Source organism: Mya arenaria, chromosome 11, assembly GCF_026914265.1.
Source record: "Mya arenaria isolate MELC-2E11 chromosome 11, ASM2691426v1".
Taxonomy (NCBI): domain Eukaryota; kingdom Metazoa; phylum Mollusca; class Bivalvia; order Myida; family Myidae; genus Mya; species Mya arenaria.
The window spans coordinates 19,565,260-19,583,345 of NC_069132.1; the positions used below are offsets into that span (position 1 = coordinate 19,565,260).

General features: G+C 36.4%; 1 protein-coding gene across 2 annotated transcripts in view; it reads right to left on the minus strand.

Moving 5' to 3' along the window:
• Positions 1-6,121: 6,121 nt before the first annotated feature.
• The window catches only part of LOC128208151 (kinesin-like protein KIF16B), a 28,601-nt gene continuing 16,636 nt past the window's right edge, over positions 6,122-18,086 (minus strand). For both annotated transcript variants that reach the window (XM_052911547.1, XM_052911546.1), the window contains 13 exons: positions 17,000-17,161; positions 16,575-16,691; positions 16,060-16,233; positions 15,327-15,847; positions 14,462-14,588; positions 13,927-14,072; positions 13,385-13,564; positions 12,879-12,942; positions 12,181-12,219; positions 11,869-11,976; positions 11,117-11,206; positions 10,571-10,651; positions 6,122-10,110 (listed from right to left, as the gene is read on the minus strand). In XM_052911547.1, coding sequence (XP_052767507.1) covers positions 9,955-10,110; positions 10,571-10,651; positions 11,117-11,206; positions 11,869-11,976; positions 12,181-12,219; positions 12,879-12,942; positions 13,385-13,564; positions 13,927-14,072; positions 14,462-14,588; positions 15,327-15,847; positions 16,060-16,233; positions 16,575-16,691; positions 17,000-17,161 — 1,965 coding nt within the window. In that variant the 3' untranslated portion in view covers positions 6,122-9,954. The remainder of the gene's footprint in view (positions 10,111-10,570; positions 10,652-11,116; positions 11,207-11,868; positions 11,977-12,180; positions 12,220-12,878; positions 12,943-13,384; positions 13,565-13,926; positions 14,073-14,461; positions 14,589-15,326; positions 15,848-16,059; positions 16,234-16,574; positions 16,692-16,999; positions 17,162-18,086) is intronic.

Sequence of the window (18,086 nt, forward strand, 5' to 3'; positions counted from 1 at the left end):
GGACATAGAGTATAGGTTGTCGTGTCCGGGCTGTAACTTTCCCATGTATGGACAGATTTTAAAATAACTTGCCACATGTGTTCCACATACCAAGACAACGTGTCGCGTGAACGACCCGTGTCCCTACCTCTAAGGTCAAGGTCACACTTAGTGTTTATTCACAATGGAGTGCTGCATATAAGGACATAGAGTATAGGTTGTCGTGTCCGGGCTGTAACTTTCCCTTGTATGGACAGATTTTAAAATAGCTTGTCACATGTGTTCCACATAACAAGATGACGTGTCGTGTGCAAGACCCGTGTCCCTACCTCTAAGGTCAAGGTCACACTTAGTGTTTATTCACAACAGGGTGCTGCATATAAGGACATAGAGTATAAGTTGTCGTGTCCGGGCTGTAACTTTCCCTTGTATGGACAGATTTTAAAATAACTTGCCACATGTGTTCCACATACCAAGACGACGTGTCGCATGACAGACCCGTGTCCCTATCTCAAAGGTCAAGGTCACACTTGGGTGTTTATTCACAATGGAATGCTGCATATATAAGGACATAACAGTGTCGGTTGTCAACTATGGGTGGTATTTTTTATGTTTAGAGGCAATTTAAAATAACTTGCCATATGTATTTGACATGTAAAGGCAAGATCAACTTTTCATGTACTGACCTTGTTCATAGGTCAATGTCACAATCGGGGGCATTTGTCACATACTGTGACAGCTCTTGTTTTAAATTTGCTTTTTGAAAAAAAATCTTTGAATTAAGTTTTCATTTCAGTGGGAAAACCACATTTCACCACAGTTTGAAAATCAACAAGTTAACTAGAAGCCGCTATTTTCTTGGATATGATTAGCATCAATAATTTGGTTTAATATATAAAACTCCACTCATCAGTTCGATAATTGTACAATAACTATACAATACCATCAAATCGTAAAGGGAAGTGACTGGGTAGAAAAAGAAAAACTAATTTCCACAAAGAAATCCTGCTCCCAGTGAAAACTAGAGCTGTCACAGGAGTGACGAATACCCCCAAATGCCGCCTGGACACAAGAATGGCAAACCATTCCTTTGAAAAGAGGCCATAACTCCAAGGTTACTGCACACTGTATCTTCTTTTATCATGCATGTATTGTTTTATTTAAATCTGTTGAGTAATTTAGAAGTTACACTGCTGACAAGAAAAACTAGCTGATGCTCTAGCTGATATCTTCTGGAATAAGACATCTAGAGCATTCACGAGCTTTTCTTCCAACACAATCATCATCAAATTTTACAAGTACATATTTGGGCTTGAATGCATCCTTATCCACCTGGGAATAAATCCCGGGACTGTTCCTGTAGCCGAATTAACAATTCCATCTGACAGGTCAATATTTGGCCCCAACTACTGTGGCAAATATGCCATACTTAAGTTCTGCTGGTATTCCGCTGGCATCTGGTTCAAATGAAGCATGCTGGATTTGTTTTGTTTGTTCATCTTTCCAAGTGTCAATTACTTTTAAGGTAAATATTTGCTCATTTAGTTTTTGAAGGATCTGTCAATTGTTAATTCTTCAACTGGTTACTTGTGAACATGTGAGTACTGTATACTGGATATTGTTCTGATGAAACTGACACAATTCTTGATTGTAGTAATAATGCTTGTAATCAATGGCATAAGCATGGAAATTCCAAAAACCAGGTTTTTATCTCATATATTAACACAAATGGTTTCAAAGCAACAGGTTGAACTTTTTCAGATTTCACTGTAGTGAATTCAACGGTATCACACTGGATACAATAAAATGATCACTGTAATATGTTGGAATGATGTCAGTACTTGTATCTGGCATGTTTTGTTTTGCAAACATAAGATCTAGAAGACCACCTTTACGATGAGTTGGACTTTGGACAAGTTGATAAAAGCCGTAGTGACCAGCAAGGTTGATCAAATCTCTGGATGCTTGAGTATTTTCGTTAATGTCAGTGTTAAAATCACCCATGATATATGATGGTACGTTTTGGTCTATTTTTTTTGCAGTAGTTTTTCAAATTGGGGGAGAAAATCTTTAATAGGAAGTGTAGAATGTTTGTATACCGTGAGAACAATGACTCGTAGACCATTGTACTGTGTATTTTCTAGTAGAACAAGCTGATACTCTACAATGACATCTGGAACGTGGTATTGCATCAAAGTTTTGAAGTCTTTATAGATGTACATCAACAAACCACCCTGTCTATGATTTCGTACACTTCTGGAGTTGTCTTGTCTGATACAGCAAAAATGTTGCAAGTCAGGAGTGTCATCTTGTGTTAGCCAGGTCTCTTGAAAACAGATGACATGATAATTAAGAATGGAAGGATCTTTCAAGTAGCACTCCATATGTGGCTTAATTGAGTTGATGTTTAACAACTGGAGCTTCAGGTAAACATCAAGAGTTTTCTTTAGTGTCATGGGATCGAACTGTTGGTGTGAAAGGACGTGTTTCCTTCATTCGAATCATTTCTCTTAGTGACAAGTAATTGGTCTTGATGATTGATTTTGAAATTTCACCAATAAAATGCAGGCCAGCAAGGTTTTGTAACCTGCTGATAGCTGTATAGAACTGGCCACTGAAGAATGTGCCTTTGGAGCAGATGGCAGCAGTAGATTCAGCCTTTCCCTGCTCTTTATGAATGGTTACACCCCAGGCAAGTGATAGAGGAAACTGAACACGTTTACAAGTTACTTTTGAGGATCTTTTTGAAAGATAGACTGGAACTTCGATTATAGGTATTGGAGTAGATGTCCTTATCTCTTCTGGAATAAGACCTCTAGAACAGTCACGAGCTTTTCTTCCAACACGATCATCATCAAATTAAACGAGTACATACTTGGGCTTGAATGCATCCTTATCCAAGTCTGAATTCCACCTCCAGGGAACAAATCCCGTGACTGTTCCAGTAGCCGAATTCACAAGTCCATCTGACACGTCAATATTAGTAGTAAGTACTACTCTGGCAGTGAGGAAGATGTGAAAGCGGTTTGGCTTTTGACCTGTGTGTGAAAGAAGCATGGAGTTGGCCGAAGCGACCAGGAACTGATGAAGTTGATACTGGGTATCGTTCAAGGAAAGTATCATGGCTTTCCAGTCATTGTTACTGACATCCTCTGTTGATGGAATATATTCATGAGGTACAATATTTGCATCTGTTCTAGTGTTGTGAGTTTCTGTGTCATATGCACCATGAACTGATGGTTCAACTTCAGGGCCTTCTTGTGCTTCTTCCATCCTAGCCTGTTCTGTTTCTGGTTCAGATCCATGCATGTTTCGCCAAAACTTTTCAATCCTTACACTGAAAAGCGGCGGAATAGTCGAGCCCGCTGTCTCTGATTAAAATAGTGTGGAGGGAAGACTTCCTGTGGAATACCAATCACCATGCATCTACTCTCTACAAGCAATACTGATAATCGGTGTATAATATAGCATGCAAAGAAAATTCTTTTTCTTCTATTGTCTACAAGCGATACAAATAAGCAAAATATATGGACGCCTACATGTTGTAAGAAGTCCAAATGTACTCCACAAGTCTGAAAGGGAGAACATAAGAAATGTAAGTTTATGATTTTGGCTTTAGTCTACATGCACTCAATGTTGAATGTGAATGGTAAATTAGTGGATCACATAGGAATGGCAAGAAAGTTTGAAAAATAATAGAATCAGCACCATCAAAATATGTTTACTGTGACATAATTATTATTAAGTGGATATATCCACATAAAATGGAGGATGAATTTGCAGAAATAGAGATTGGATGCATGAAGTTCGGCACCACGACGAGAAAGTAGCCATTTATTTAAGCTGTGTTCCATTGTATATAACAGAAGATTTGAAAATAAATGTCAGTTGTAAACCCTTACTTCACAAGCCAAGTTGTGAAAAGAAATATCTCAGGAAAGGTAAAAAAAAAATTCAACTATAATGGAACTGAACTTGAAAGGTGCCATGTGATCGATTATATATTGTGTTTAGTGTATGAACAAAGTAAACTTTATACTCACATAATGTTCTTCTCAGACATCATGAAAATCTGTGAAACCTTTCATGAGGAATTGCCCGGAAACCGTTTTTCTATTTTCGTAACAGTGCACAAAAACCTTTACTCCACTGGCACCATTTTCAATCACAAACATTGTCTTCACAGAGGCTGCCTATACAGCAAGTTTCATCACAATATCTCATGCCCAATTAAAGTTATGAAGCAGAAACCATTTTTCTATTTTTAGTAACAGTGACCTTGACCTTGGCCCCACCAGCCCCAATATCGAACTTGACCTGTATCTTCTAATGTTACACCTGTGTACCAAAAAAGTTCAAATCTGTCAAGCCTTTCATGAGTTATCGTCCGGAAACCATTTTTCTATTTTTAGTAACAGTGACCTTGACCCCACCAGCCCCAATATCGAACTTGATTTGTATCTTCTGATGTTACACCTGTGTACCAAAAATTGTTCAAATCCGTTTAGCCTTTCATGAGTTATCGTCCTGAAACCGTTTTTCTTTTTTTTAGTAACAGTGACCTTGACCTTGGCCCCACCAGCCCCAATATCAAACTTGACCTAAATCTTCTGATGTTACACCTGTGTACCAAATTTTTTTCAAATCTGTCAAGCCTTTCATGAGTTATCGTCCGGAAACCGTTTTTCTATTTTTAGAAACAGTGACCTTGACCTTGGCCCCACCAGCCCCAATATCAAACTTGACCTGTATCTTCTGATGTTACACCTGTGTACCAAAAAAAATTCAAATCTGTCAAGCCTTTCATGAGTTATCGTCCGGAAACCGTTTTTCTATTTTTCATAACAGTGACCTTGACCTTGGCCCCACCAGCCCCAATATCGAACTTGACCTGTATCTTCTGATGTTACACCTGTGTACCAAATTTTTTTTCAAATCTGTCTAGCCTTTCATGAGTTATCGTCCGGAAACCATTAAAACCGACCGACCGACCCACCGACAAGCTCACTAACTTGATCTGTATCTTCTGATGTTACACCTGTGTACCAAAAATTGTTCAAAACCGTCTAGCCTTTCATGAGTTATCGTCCGGAAACCGTTTTTCTTTTTTTAGTAACAGTGACCTTGACCTTGGCCCCACCAGCCACAATATCGAACTTGACCTGTATCTTCTGATGTTACATCTGTGTACCAAATTTTTTTCAAATCTCAAGTCTTTCATGAGTTATTGTCCGGAAACCGTTTTTCTATTTTTAGTAACAGTGACCTTGACCTTGGCCCCACCAGCCCCAATATCGAACTTGACCTGTATCTTCTGATGTTACTCCTTTGTACCATTTTTTTTCAAATCTGTCTAGCCTTTCATGAGTTATCGTCCGGAAACCATGAAAACCGACAGACCGACAGACAAGCTCACTCCTATATACCCCCTCAAACTTCGTTTGTGGGGGTATAATAAATAGGTGCAGCAAATCAGCTAAGGCCTAAGCTGTTTTTGCCAGAACAGTTAATTTTTCAAATGAATACATTTTCATGGAGAGAATGTGTATAAGATTATCTAGCGTAGTACAGGTGTGGTTTATAGTTTTTTGTAATAAAAAGCTTTGTTGTGTTCACTTTTCAACTTGTCTTATTTTTGAAGAAATAGTTCAGTACATGTATTGTCATAACCAAGGTGTTGTCATCGGTGCTATCGTTGGTGGTGCTGTTGGGTAGAAAGTTCAACCTTGTTCATAACTCGTAATCCATTCAACATGGTAAGTAGCCTTTACCTAACATGTTACACATGATCATATGAACTTGCATACCCTTTAGTTTGGATAAAATAGTGATTCTGTCCCAGGATTAGTTAGAAAAACAGGAACGTTGTTGTCAGCTTGCTGCCAGCTCTTGTTACATGTAAACAATATTAATTGACCTAGATAGTAACACACATGAAGGTGCTACTGCTTCATGATCAGTTATAAATTTTCTTTTATAGCATCATCATATCAATAATAAAATATTTGACAGGTCAACCTCCATTTTACATGTTCTATGTCTCAAGCCTCAAGGTAAGATAGTCAAAGATTGCTGCATTAGTGGTATAATTGGGTCTGCATTATTCCATTTATTTCTGGAACTTCAGTTACAACCCACAACATAAAGTTTTAACAGTTTATTGTGTCATATTCCAAACATCAAGTATATGTCCAACATATGTAAGATTTTGCTTGTAAAAACTATTGTAAACAATATTCCTAATAATTAAAACCTTGGTTATAAAACACTGAAAAAATAAAGTAATGTACTCTAGTCATTATGGATATCCGAGATGTAGTCTCGAGATGGATCTGTAGATGTAAATGATTTAACAGTCGGTGGATAATATACATGTAGAGGACAAGCCGCCAAAACATTCAAGTAACTAAATGCTAATTTAAGTGTTTTAAGTGTTAAAGGGTAGTGTGACATATACAACTGCTGCACTGCAAACATATTCTAACCGAGGTAAATGTGACTAACATTGTTAACATTTTGAATATTGAAATGAGTTCATATATAGCCATTGATTGTACAATATCGTGAGTGTTAAATAATAACATATTAATTAATACCGTCTATACACAAGTAAATAGTACATATTTCTGTATATGCCCGTAGGATTTGCTTCTTTGGATGATGATATGTATGTTGAATAAGGCATGATCATAGTGCGGGAAATAAGCACAGTTAGTGAAACATTGACATAATGTAACATCATAATATATCCTGATTCATTAGAAAGATGATTCACAATATGATCATAATATTTTACATCATGCATATCTAAAATCAAACAAATATAGCAATATTTGGATAGCAATGTAAACATGCATATAATGCAGACCATTTTACTACAGGAGCATAGAGGCAACATGTGTGAGATTTGTTTGTTTGTATTTTAACTGTTTTGTTCCTCCGACCTTGTGTAAATGACTAAGTTATGTTATAGCCACAACTTACAGGCAATTTTTCCCACACATATCAACTCTATGCAACCCTATTTTACTGCAAGTAATTTTCATAAAGTACCAAATTTTATTACCGGTATGTTACATTTCACTGAGATATGCCATTAAAAGATTGACAGAAATACCGTAAGATTTGTAAATTGTAGATGACCTGGCACATAAATGTTTATGGTATGACCTTGAAGCATGACTAGACAATTGGAGCAATAAATACCACTAAGCTATTTTGTACATGCTATAGCTAACTACATTATCGGACAGTAAATCGGCTTATTTTTAATAATATAACCAGCTTCGGATCAAAATGCAAATAGGCCAAACTTTTTGTGATTAAAATGCCATTTGGGCAAATACATATATGAATTAAAGTGCCAAATGACTGATCAGTTTGGAATTAAAGTACCAGTTGGCCGAACAGATTTGCTGCCGAAATACAGAAGCAGGAACACAAAAAGAGCATGGATAACACCAAGCAACATGGAATGAGAATTATTAAATGAACACAATTTTCCTTTACAATTATAAAATCTACATGTATCTGTCATGCACCTTTTATTTATAAACCTTTAATGATAACATACAATTTATTGTCATTGTATACAAAACGAGATAATCTCATTATCCAAATACATATAACTACTATACTAATTATTATATAATCAGAATAATAAAACATGTTGGTCCCCTTGAAGTAGTAATCTCAGATCTGGGTACAGTATCACATAACACCATGCAAAATAACATTGTTTAATAAAATAATAACCATCATGTTTAAAATTGTAACCATTCATCTCTCAATTTATTTCTCATTCAACAATTTTCATTATATTTTAACCGACACATTGATAAAACTTTAAGTGTAAAAGCTATAAGATGTGGTAGGCAAACAAGAATAACTGTTATTGCTTCATAAAACAATGACAACTAGACCTATTACACGAGTGATGCAATACCTCTTGAAGTTTATGCGGGCACGATTAATCTTTTGTTTGCTGGGGGTAAAATGACATAATATTTATTCATTATTTATCCAGGTGATGGGCTAATGTTAAAAATCATGAAATTATTTAAAAATAAACAAAATACATCAATCAAATGTAGTATAAGAACAGTTTCGTTTAACAATGTTAAGTACTACAGGTAGAACTTAACCTATGAAATCAGATCTCATCCATGCATCAACAAAACACACATCTTAAATAAAGCATATATAAACTAAAAAATGAAATAATCCAAACCATAAACAAATACCCATAACAGCTAGGATTTACTTGCCATCTTATCATACAATAAAAGACCCAAAACAATGCTCTCTCACAAATCTATAAACCTACATTGCATATGAATGTAAAAAAATTGACTAATTACATTTATGAAGCAAACAAACGAAGCTTTTCTATCCATCGTTCCATCACTCAGGGATTAATCTTAAGGGCATCCTCGGCAACTCTGCATTTTCAAAACATATATGATACCCTTGGTAAACTGGCTGTAAAATGGCTAAGAAGTTAGGATCAAATTTTGGTTTGGAATGATCCAATGAGATCGCCGCTTTGAAGTCATTTTAGGCGGGACATCAAATTCAAGTATTTTGTTTATTTGCTGATTTCAAAATGGAGAATCTTCCTTTTTTGTTATCAGCTATTTCATTGGTCATAAAATGCTAATAAATATTCAAGAATTATGGAGTTTTGTTAGCAAATTTTCCCAAGGTATCATATAAGTTTTTATTACGCTGGGGTGCCAATGATGTTTTAAGGGGGACTTTGGGAAAGTCTCCCTCAACTGTCAAACTCAGAAGGGAGACTTAATTCTCAATTCTGTAGAAATTCTATTAATGTTAGCAGTGCTCTTCATCATATTTGAAATCACTATTTTTCATCTTATCAATTATCAGTTTAAATTCTATGATTACCGTATAATTATTTGAAATAAATACTAAAAAAAAATCCCATACTTCGTCACCCTATTTTCAAAGTCTAGCTTGAACCCTGCACGTGCAAAAATAATAATAATTTACTTTTTAATTACGACTGGGGAAATGATTTGTATGACAACATATAACAATAACTAGGTAAGCAATGTACGTGTACGAATTGTAAGCTTTATGAAGGCAACATCAAAATACAATGTCAGTTTGTTCAATTATAAATAAATATTACATAAATTCTATATGTAGATGAATTAAAAAAATATAAAGGAAAAAACAACATTTTAGCCATTAGCACTAATTATTATAGAGGCTTAGCATTTCTTATAATTGCAACTGCACGATTGCAATTTAGACTAAAGTTTGTAATATACATGTGTAGTTTCTACTCGATGTGTTTCTAGAATGCAGCTAAATTGGATGAGTCACCTGTCGAGTCGCCCATCATTTTCAAAACCAAATATACTACCATAACTGTATATTTATTATACCTATAAAAACTAGAAATAAGCAAATTGTATTTTAAAGTGTAAGGGGTATAAATCTGGTGTTACTGTGGCAAATCATCAGACTACACGTGGACAATGTGACCACAAACACAAGCACTAAGTTTCAGCATTATAAATACAAAGTGTTGTCTGAAAAAAGCAATAAACCAACTATATTTCAATCAAAATGAATTTGACAGGGGCATAACTCTGGTGTTTTCATCTGACAATCAAACTTAGCATGGACAGTTTACACAGAAACACTGTCACCAAGTTTCATGATGACTGGATAATCAAGTAAAAGTCTACACAAGGATAATAAATGCCACATCCGTCAAATGCAATATCTTATGTCGCCTATTCAGCAACACAACAATAAAATCATGTTATTACTGGCAGCTTGTAAGCTGTGAAAGATGCCCTACTATACAAAGTCCATATAAATATACACTATGTCAAATGGAAAGATCAGGCAGTGACATTCTGGTGGATTAAAAGAAAACATCTTGTCATTCTCCAACAATATGCATTAACAATATAACGAGCCAGTTACATGTACAGACCACTATGCAGTGCCATACTTGGAAGTTTCGAAGAGACCCTTCCTAAAGAAGGGATCAAAGTCACAAATCACCTGCTTGGAGAGAAAGGCATTCTGGGACAAGTGTAGGGGACACGAGGGAATCTTCATACAGATCTCCAACACACTACGCATGTAAAACTGAAAATAGAAAAAAAATCCTGTAACTTCTTTATGCATTCATGTACATGTAAGGATCTGTGATATTGGGCACTAGAAGATTTCATGTACACCTGCTCTTATGTACAAGTAAATATAAAAAAAACATTATTTATAATGCCTATAACTTATACTCATTATCAATACATGTAACTGTTACATAGCTTTACATTTGATCACATGCTACACCTTGTTGTCAGTTAAATACGCCGTATGGATTCTTTTTATATTATACATGATTGAGTAAAATGACTTAGATCTATTTCTATTGGTCAGGAAATATATTAATCCGCATAAATGTAAACACTTAAATTTGTAACATTCCAGCAATTCATTTTTCATATCATAATATGGTGCATTATATGACAGCTCATAACAGATCCTATATATTTATACTAAGTTGTGTATCATAATACTAGGCACAGTGTGTTTGGTTTCATACCTCTAGCTGTTCCCTTCTCTCTGCAGCCACTTTGTCTGTTTTACTGAACAGTTTCTTCGGTGGGAAAACTAGTGCATTTAGCTGTAAAAGAAATCATCATCTTATATTCTTATAAATTGTATAGACCTGGCCGGTATTCACAAAACATCTTAAGTCATTACATAACTAAGTTAATGTTTCACTGGTCATATAGTATAATAACTTAATAATTACTGAAATACTTTTTACGTTTGTCCTCATGTTATTGAATATTCATATTTTTATGATAAAAGACTTATACTTTTGTTTGAAATTGACTGAACATTTAAGAAAATTGGCTTAAGAAATGACTTAAGATTTTTATGAATACCAGCCTAATACTATCATGGATGGATTAAAAAACATAAAATATACATTCTTAATCTTATTTCACGACAATATGCACATGAAATGTTTTTATGAAAAGTTATCTTCTACTTTCTTCCTTAAACTATACCAGCAAAAATATATTACATTGGGGAAGGTTCAATGCAGTTTAAATATTTGGTAGCATATGTTAAGTTATACCTCTGGAATCTTGCTCTTGAGGGCCATGTGAAACTCCCGGAACTTGCTGTAGCGACGCTGTATGGACCAAACATCATCCCCAATCACAATCTGTAAAGATGGTCACACTTCAGTAGACCCTTCATGCAAAGGCAGCTGGCTTATTAATCACATTGATCTTATTAAAATATATTTTCAGTTTTATTTTAGTTTCTCCAAAAAAACACAAAAACAATACAAAATCCATTTTGAACTATAATCAAAGTTCAACACAAGAGCGCCGTGGAACAAAGGCCAATGCTCATCTGTTGTTTTTCAGTGAAACAAGGAGCTAAGATGAACACTTATTAAAGGCTTGCTTTAGAAGTGGATATGTCTCAGACAACATGTATTCCCAGATTTGTTTTTTTATATCTACAACAGTTTTTCAGTTATGGCAAATGTTCAAGTGTGTGCAGAACAATGCTGCAACAACGACACCAAGGCTATAAAAATGCATTAATATTTTTTCTTTGAAATATAGACGAGCTAATAATACTAGCATATAATTTTATTCTAGTAAACTGATGGAAAATATAAAAGAAAAGCTAATAATTACATTTTGCATTACTCTACATTTTCTACTTCAAAAATCTTAAGGCTGAAAAGCTAGAAAGTGGATGTACATTAAAAAAGTTTCCAATGTAAACTAGAACTACAAGGTTAATGGCAACTCTTTAAATGATGCATATCTATACAGAGACCTTGACATTTGAGCATCTCAGTTTACTGACCTTGACCTCATACTCATAGTGGCTGTCCGAGCCGTATGCCTGGATACGGTATGAGGGAATGGAGATGTGGATGGACCCGGGCAACTCCTGGTTCAACGAACAACCAGTCTAGAATGGTGGGATGAACACGCAATAAGATGTTGACTTAGGACAAATTGGTGCTATGATGCTGATTAAATTGTAAATTAAAACATAAATTAACTGCAACCAGGTTACTAAACTAGAAATTAGACAGTGTGTTTAAAAGAAGATCCCAAAGTTTATTCCAAATAGGGAAGTAAGTATTGTGAACAGGAAATGTGATCAACTTACACTTTTTCTTCTAGGCATGTCCATTTCTGAGTCTGCCGACTGAAATGAGAGTTTAAGCAAAATCTCTACAGTGACAAATACAGCTTTCACAGTCAGTATTAGTACCCACAGAAGCGCCGTCAGGACATAGGAATGGTTCAATGTCTTGTTTAGGAATCAACAACATCAGCATTTTGGTTACTATCATTGTGTATTAGGATGCATTTAACAATGCTTTTTCAGACTATTGATTATGTCAAGGGCCATAACTCTTGTAAGCCAGAGTGACATGTGACAGAATAGCGGTGCATGACAGCCTTCCCCATTGGTTTACCTATGCTGACTTACATATGGATGAAGTTTCAAGAGTGTAGATACAATACTGGTTGCTACATGTGACAGAAAGTTTTTCAGACATTTTTTACTAAGCTCAGGGAATATCTCTTAATGTGAATTACACAGCAGTGAAATAACATCCCATGCTGACCAACATACCTATAAAGTTTAACTTGTATAGGTGCAATACTTAAAGAGGTACATACAACACAGAACTTTGTTGACATAACACAACAAATGCAACATCTATAAAGCCCTCAAATAAAATAATTACAAAGAATATTAAGATTAAGAATAAGATTATTGGTATACTTAACTCACAAATTTTAGGTAGGTGATAATGTAATTAAAGAACTGTTGACATTACTAGAGACAATGGTTACCATGACAGTGACATAGGGGTTTGATAGAGAGGGGGTCATGGTTCTTCCACCAGTATCTGCCCGGCTGAAAATATAAGAAGCCCAGTTTGTCATAACAGTTGAAAGCAATATTACTTGTTTATCATTGCATTTACCTATAAACGCATGTACATTGTAACCATTGTAAATACATAAATCAATCACAATATGGAGCGTTATCTCACAGACATTGGTCAAAGATTAAGAACAAAAGCACCTCAAGTGGATGTCAACGCTTGTTCATTCTTATTTTTCATTAAGAGGCATTACTCAGCAATTATCACAGCCAAAGGTAAGGGCCTTAATACACTGTAAGCATGTGTAGTACTTATCATACATATGAATATTCTAAACTGGTGTTGAATTTTTAACAAAAAGCTATTGATAGAAAGACGGAAGTGTGATGTGCACGCCACAGCCAAAGTAAAGTCTCTGTCTCTGCCATGTCACATAATAAAAGTTTCACCTTTACCACAACTTTACCGTACCTGCGTTCAAATTTGTCCTTGAGTTTCTTCATCTCACGATGGTGTGCCTCCTTGAGATGTTTGATCTCCTCGTCACGTTCCTGGCGTTCCCGGTCACGCTCAAGCTGTCGTTTCTGCTCACGCTCAAGTTTCTCTTCAAACATTCGACGCTTCACCTCTTGCTCCACCAGGGCGTTGATCCTTGATTGTACATGGACAAATGAGTGAAAACGTGAAACATATGGGAACTTACCACAATCACATAATATATTGATGCAAGTTAAAGTGTAATATATATCAATGGCAGTCAATTTTCTAACTTTACTTCATTATTGTCCATAATAATTTCTTTAAGTTTGAAAAACTCTGAGATGAAAAGCAAGTTATTGTGTTCATAATGACAGGCGGTGAGACAATGCCATTGGTGGGGTTTGAACCTTCTACCTCTTTAGTGAGAGATACAGACACTGTTATAACTATACCATCTCATTCTTGGTTTTTATTACTTATTCAAGCATCGAACAGTTTAAACACAACCCTAGACTTGTTCCATGTCCACCTACTTGTCCTGGCGTACACGTTCCTGCAGGCTGTCTTTCTCCAACTCGATGAAGTCAAGCTCATTGTCACGAGCGAGGTCAAAGTGGCAAACCTTCTCCTCCAGCTGCTCATTGGCACGGTCTACAGCTGCCTGCAGCTCTGTTAATTCCTAGAAGTACATGTATATACACTTACAAAAACATCACTGTGATTAATGACATGGTTCGTTGTAGCAAGAAAGGTTTAAGTGCAGACCATCTCTTCCAACTGCTGGCCCGGTCTAACGCAGCCTGAAGCTCTGATCACATAAACATGTTCATACATATGACAGTATCACAATTGTTAGTCAAAATTCAGGGACTCAACAAATGTACATATTTTTCTTTTTATCTTTCACTGATCCATCATGAAGCCTCATACATATAGCCTCATTTCTTGTCATGGCACTACTGATTGCATGCTTCTATTGCATTATGTAGCTGTCTTTTGAATACACCATTCAACATTATTAAACAGACTATTCTATATTAAATAAGTAATTTAACAACATAAACCTACCTTTTTCTTCTCCTCAATGCGTTGCTGGTCTTTATCAGATACATCAATCATCTGAAGATGTTCATCTAGGTCCCCCGCCTCGATCCCAGAGTCTGCCATACTCCGTGACTTCTTTAACATCAACAATCTAGCAACATAAGAAAGCACTGTATCAAATCTTTTTGACAGGATCAGGGAATATCACTGTATGATTTTTTCCCTTTCAGTCATCAAAACTAGACTTTTGGTGAATGTGCCCAAATATTTACACTACTGCATGATAACAAGCCCTTCTAAATATAATTCAGATTTTGAACAAGCCTGGAAAGTATTTTACCATTGCAGGGCTTGTAGGTTTGCAATTATTTCGAACATGTTCCTAGAGTCCATTATTCTCTAACAATAGAATTTCAGCATAAGTCATAAGAATCCAACAAAAGAAAGGAAAAGAAACAAAAAGCAATGCAATGATGAATTTAATAGAAGCCAGTTTACCTAATTTAAATGATTTCATACTAAAATCAGTAAAACTTTGTACTTTTTATGACCATTATCTGCTCGTGTCATTTTGTGTGCATTGCCTGAGATTTGTGCTTTTCGTGGCCAATTTTTACAAATACTGTAAAAAGTATATAAACTATTACCTCAAATTAAGAGTACACTATAAAAACCATTGACATTATAATTTTATTTTTGTGGCTTCATGACATTTCTTGTTTTTTGTGTTTGCTTTTTCGTGAGAGCTCGTGCTTTTCATGATTTTTGGCACTTTGTAGTTTATTATAATCAGTCCTGCTCAACCAATTAAAAGGTGTAGTTAATCATAATCTTTCATGCTCAACCAATCAAAAAGTTAAATACAGCCAGGAAACAAACAGTCACATACCCCTCCCTCTCTTCCTGGATTTCCTTGAGCTCATCATTCAATTTTGTGTCTAGATCTTCAAGGTCTTCATTGATGGAGATTATATCCTTCTCAAACTTAATCACTGCCTTACACTGAGTATCATGGAGTTTCTGTTTCTCTACAAGAAGCTCCTCCTTCTCTTCCAAATATTTTTTCTGTCTTTGTTCGATGTCCTTCTCAAACTCTCTTAAAGCAGTCTCTTGATGCTTCAAATCCTCCACCATTTCACTTATCACTGTCTGTTTCTCATGTATTTTACCACTAAGTCTATCAAGATCTTGATTTCCACACTCTTTAGCAATGGCATCTTTCATCTCCTCAACCTTCTCCAGCTCCACCCCCTTATATTTCTCCCAGCGGTCCATCTCCACCTCTATAGCATCGAGGATTTTCCTCTCTCTTGTCGCCACTTTCTGCTCCTCCAGTTTCAGCAAGGTCTTGGCTTCCTCTAGTTGGTCTCTTTCAGTTTTAGCCTCCTCCCTCTCACCCTCAGTTAATCCCTGAAAATACATAAGAGTAGACCGTTTTGATAAGTGGAAAATTGTAGATGTTACTTTTGTACATCATACAAATTTGATAAAACTTGTTTTAACATGGAAAGAGTCTTCAAAGCATACAACATGTAATTTATTGGATTAAACTTTCTTCCTTAGTTCCGAGCATGAAAACATACAAAAGCGTCATCATTTGAACCACAAATCACACTCTATACCTCAGTCTCCAGCAGCTGGTTGAGTTCGTCCTCCTGATGTCGGAGATCGGCCCAGGCCTCCTCGATGTCCCGGTTTTCTCCAGCAATATCCTGCACGCTATGCTCCCAGCGTGATTTCATCTCCCCCTCACGACAGGCAAACTCTGACTGTAACTTCTGCTCACTCTGTTCAACCTAGAGTATGTGGTCTTGAGTCATAATTTGTGGGGAAAATATGAACAAGAAAGAGGTGTATCTCCTGAAACTGTGTTGCATCTTATTGTGTGTAATACATCTAGACAAGCAAAAGGGCTGTAATTCCCTACACAGTTGTATCAACCAGCAAACAGAGTTCACAATAAAATCTTCTAAATGAGTTCTCCAAATGTGAACAAAAAATATGAGTTATAGAATAAATATTGGTCACATATTATCAAAGGCAACTAATCTGAAAAGGTATTTAAATATAGAAAACTCAAACATCCCAGAGATTTATCATGAGACGTAATCCAATGAGTGCAGACAAGCAGACATACCTCAGTATATTTCTGTTTTAGTGCTTTATCTCCATCAAGCTGGCTGTGAAAGAGGACCTGAAAGTCTTTCCTCATCCGGTCCAGCTGCTCCTGCTCAACATTGATCACCTTCTGATCCTGTCAAGGGAGAAAACAACTTAGTTTAATATTTATATTGTATTTGAATATATACTTTTTTGTCTGAAAAGCAATATATAAGAGCTGAGGCAATAAGAAGTCATTAAACATACACAATAGCATCTCGAGAGAATATCAACTCTCCTGCATGTTTCTCAGTCAGCTGAAGGGCAGGATTCTACAATTATTCAAACCAGAGTGATGGGCTTTGCTACACTCTACATTTTCACACTTCCAGGTTATATAAACACCTACTAAAAATGATTTTCCCATTTTTATCATTTAAACACCTTATTTAAACACCTCACCTCAGCATCCTGTTCATGTGCTGCCTGTTTCTTCACAGCCAGTTCATCCTGCAGGAGTTTGACCTCTGTGTCCTTGAGTCGACATTTGTCCTCCAACACAGTTATGTGCCCAAGGGTGCGTTCCTTACGACACTCGTTCTCTAAATGCAGATCCTCTATTTTCTAAAAAAAACAGAAAAAAACAACATTTAAGTAAAAGCTTTTGGCATTATAGACAGTGTATCAAATTTCTAAATAATTCCATTTATAAACGAACTTATTTAAACTCACCAATCTGCACTTCAACAAAAGCAAGGCACAAGTAAGTCCAAGGTCTAAAATACAACTTTGCACTGCCATGTATTAATTTTCTTCCTTTTCATCCTGCCCAAAACTTCTTTGGTAAGTATCCCTGTATAGTTTGGTGTGATTTTAAGGTCAATCGTGCAGGCCCCTCTATCACTCTTTAAAGCTACACCCTCTCTAAACTGTACGAAGCATGAAAAAGTTCAGCTTACAATGTTCCTGATGGAGAAATTCTGCCACATCAATCTAACCCTCTCCTTGATATCGCACTCAACCATTAAATCAAGGCGCCCACCCCCAGCCTCTATACCTATGGTGAAATTCTTAAGTCAGCCTGGCTCTCTTCTGTGTATCTCTCTCGATCTCATCCAGGGGCCCACCCCAAAAGCCCAATATCACCCCATACCTGATGGAGAGATTCTGAAATGAGCCTGGCTCTTTCCTGTGTTTCTCTCTCCCTGTCATCCAGGTGCCCATCCCCCCACACCTTATGGAGGGATTCTGAAGTGAGCCTGAGCATCTCTCTCCCTCACATCCAGCCCCTATCCCCAAACCCCCAATAGCATCGCCACACCATATGGAGAGATTCTGGCCCTCTACTGGCCATATCTCACATCCAGCCCCTATCCCCAAACCCCCAATAGCATCGCCACACCATATGGAGAGATTCTAGCCCTCTACGGGCCATATCTCTCATCCAGCCCCTATCCCCAAACCCCCAATAGCATCGCCACACCATATGGAGAGATTCTGGCCCTCTACGGGCCATATCTCACATCCAGCCCCTATCCCAATATCACCC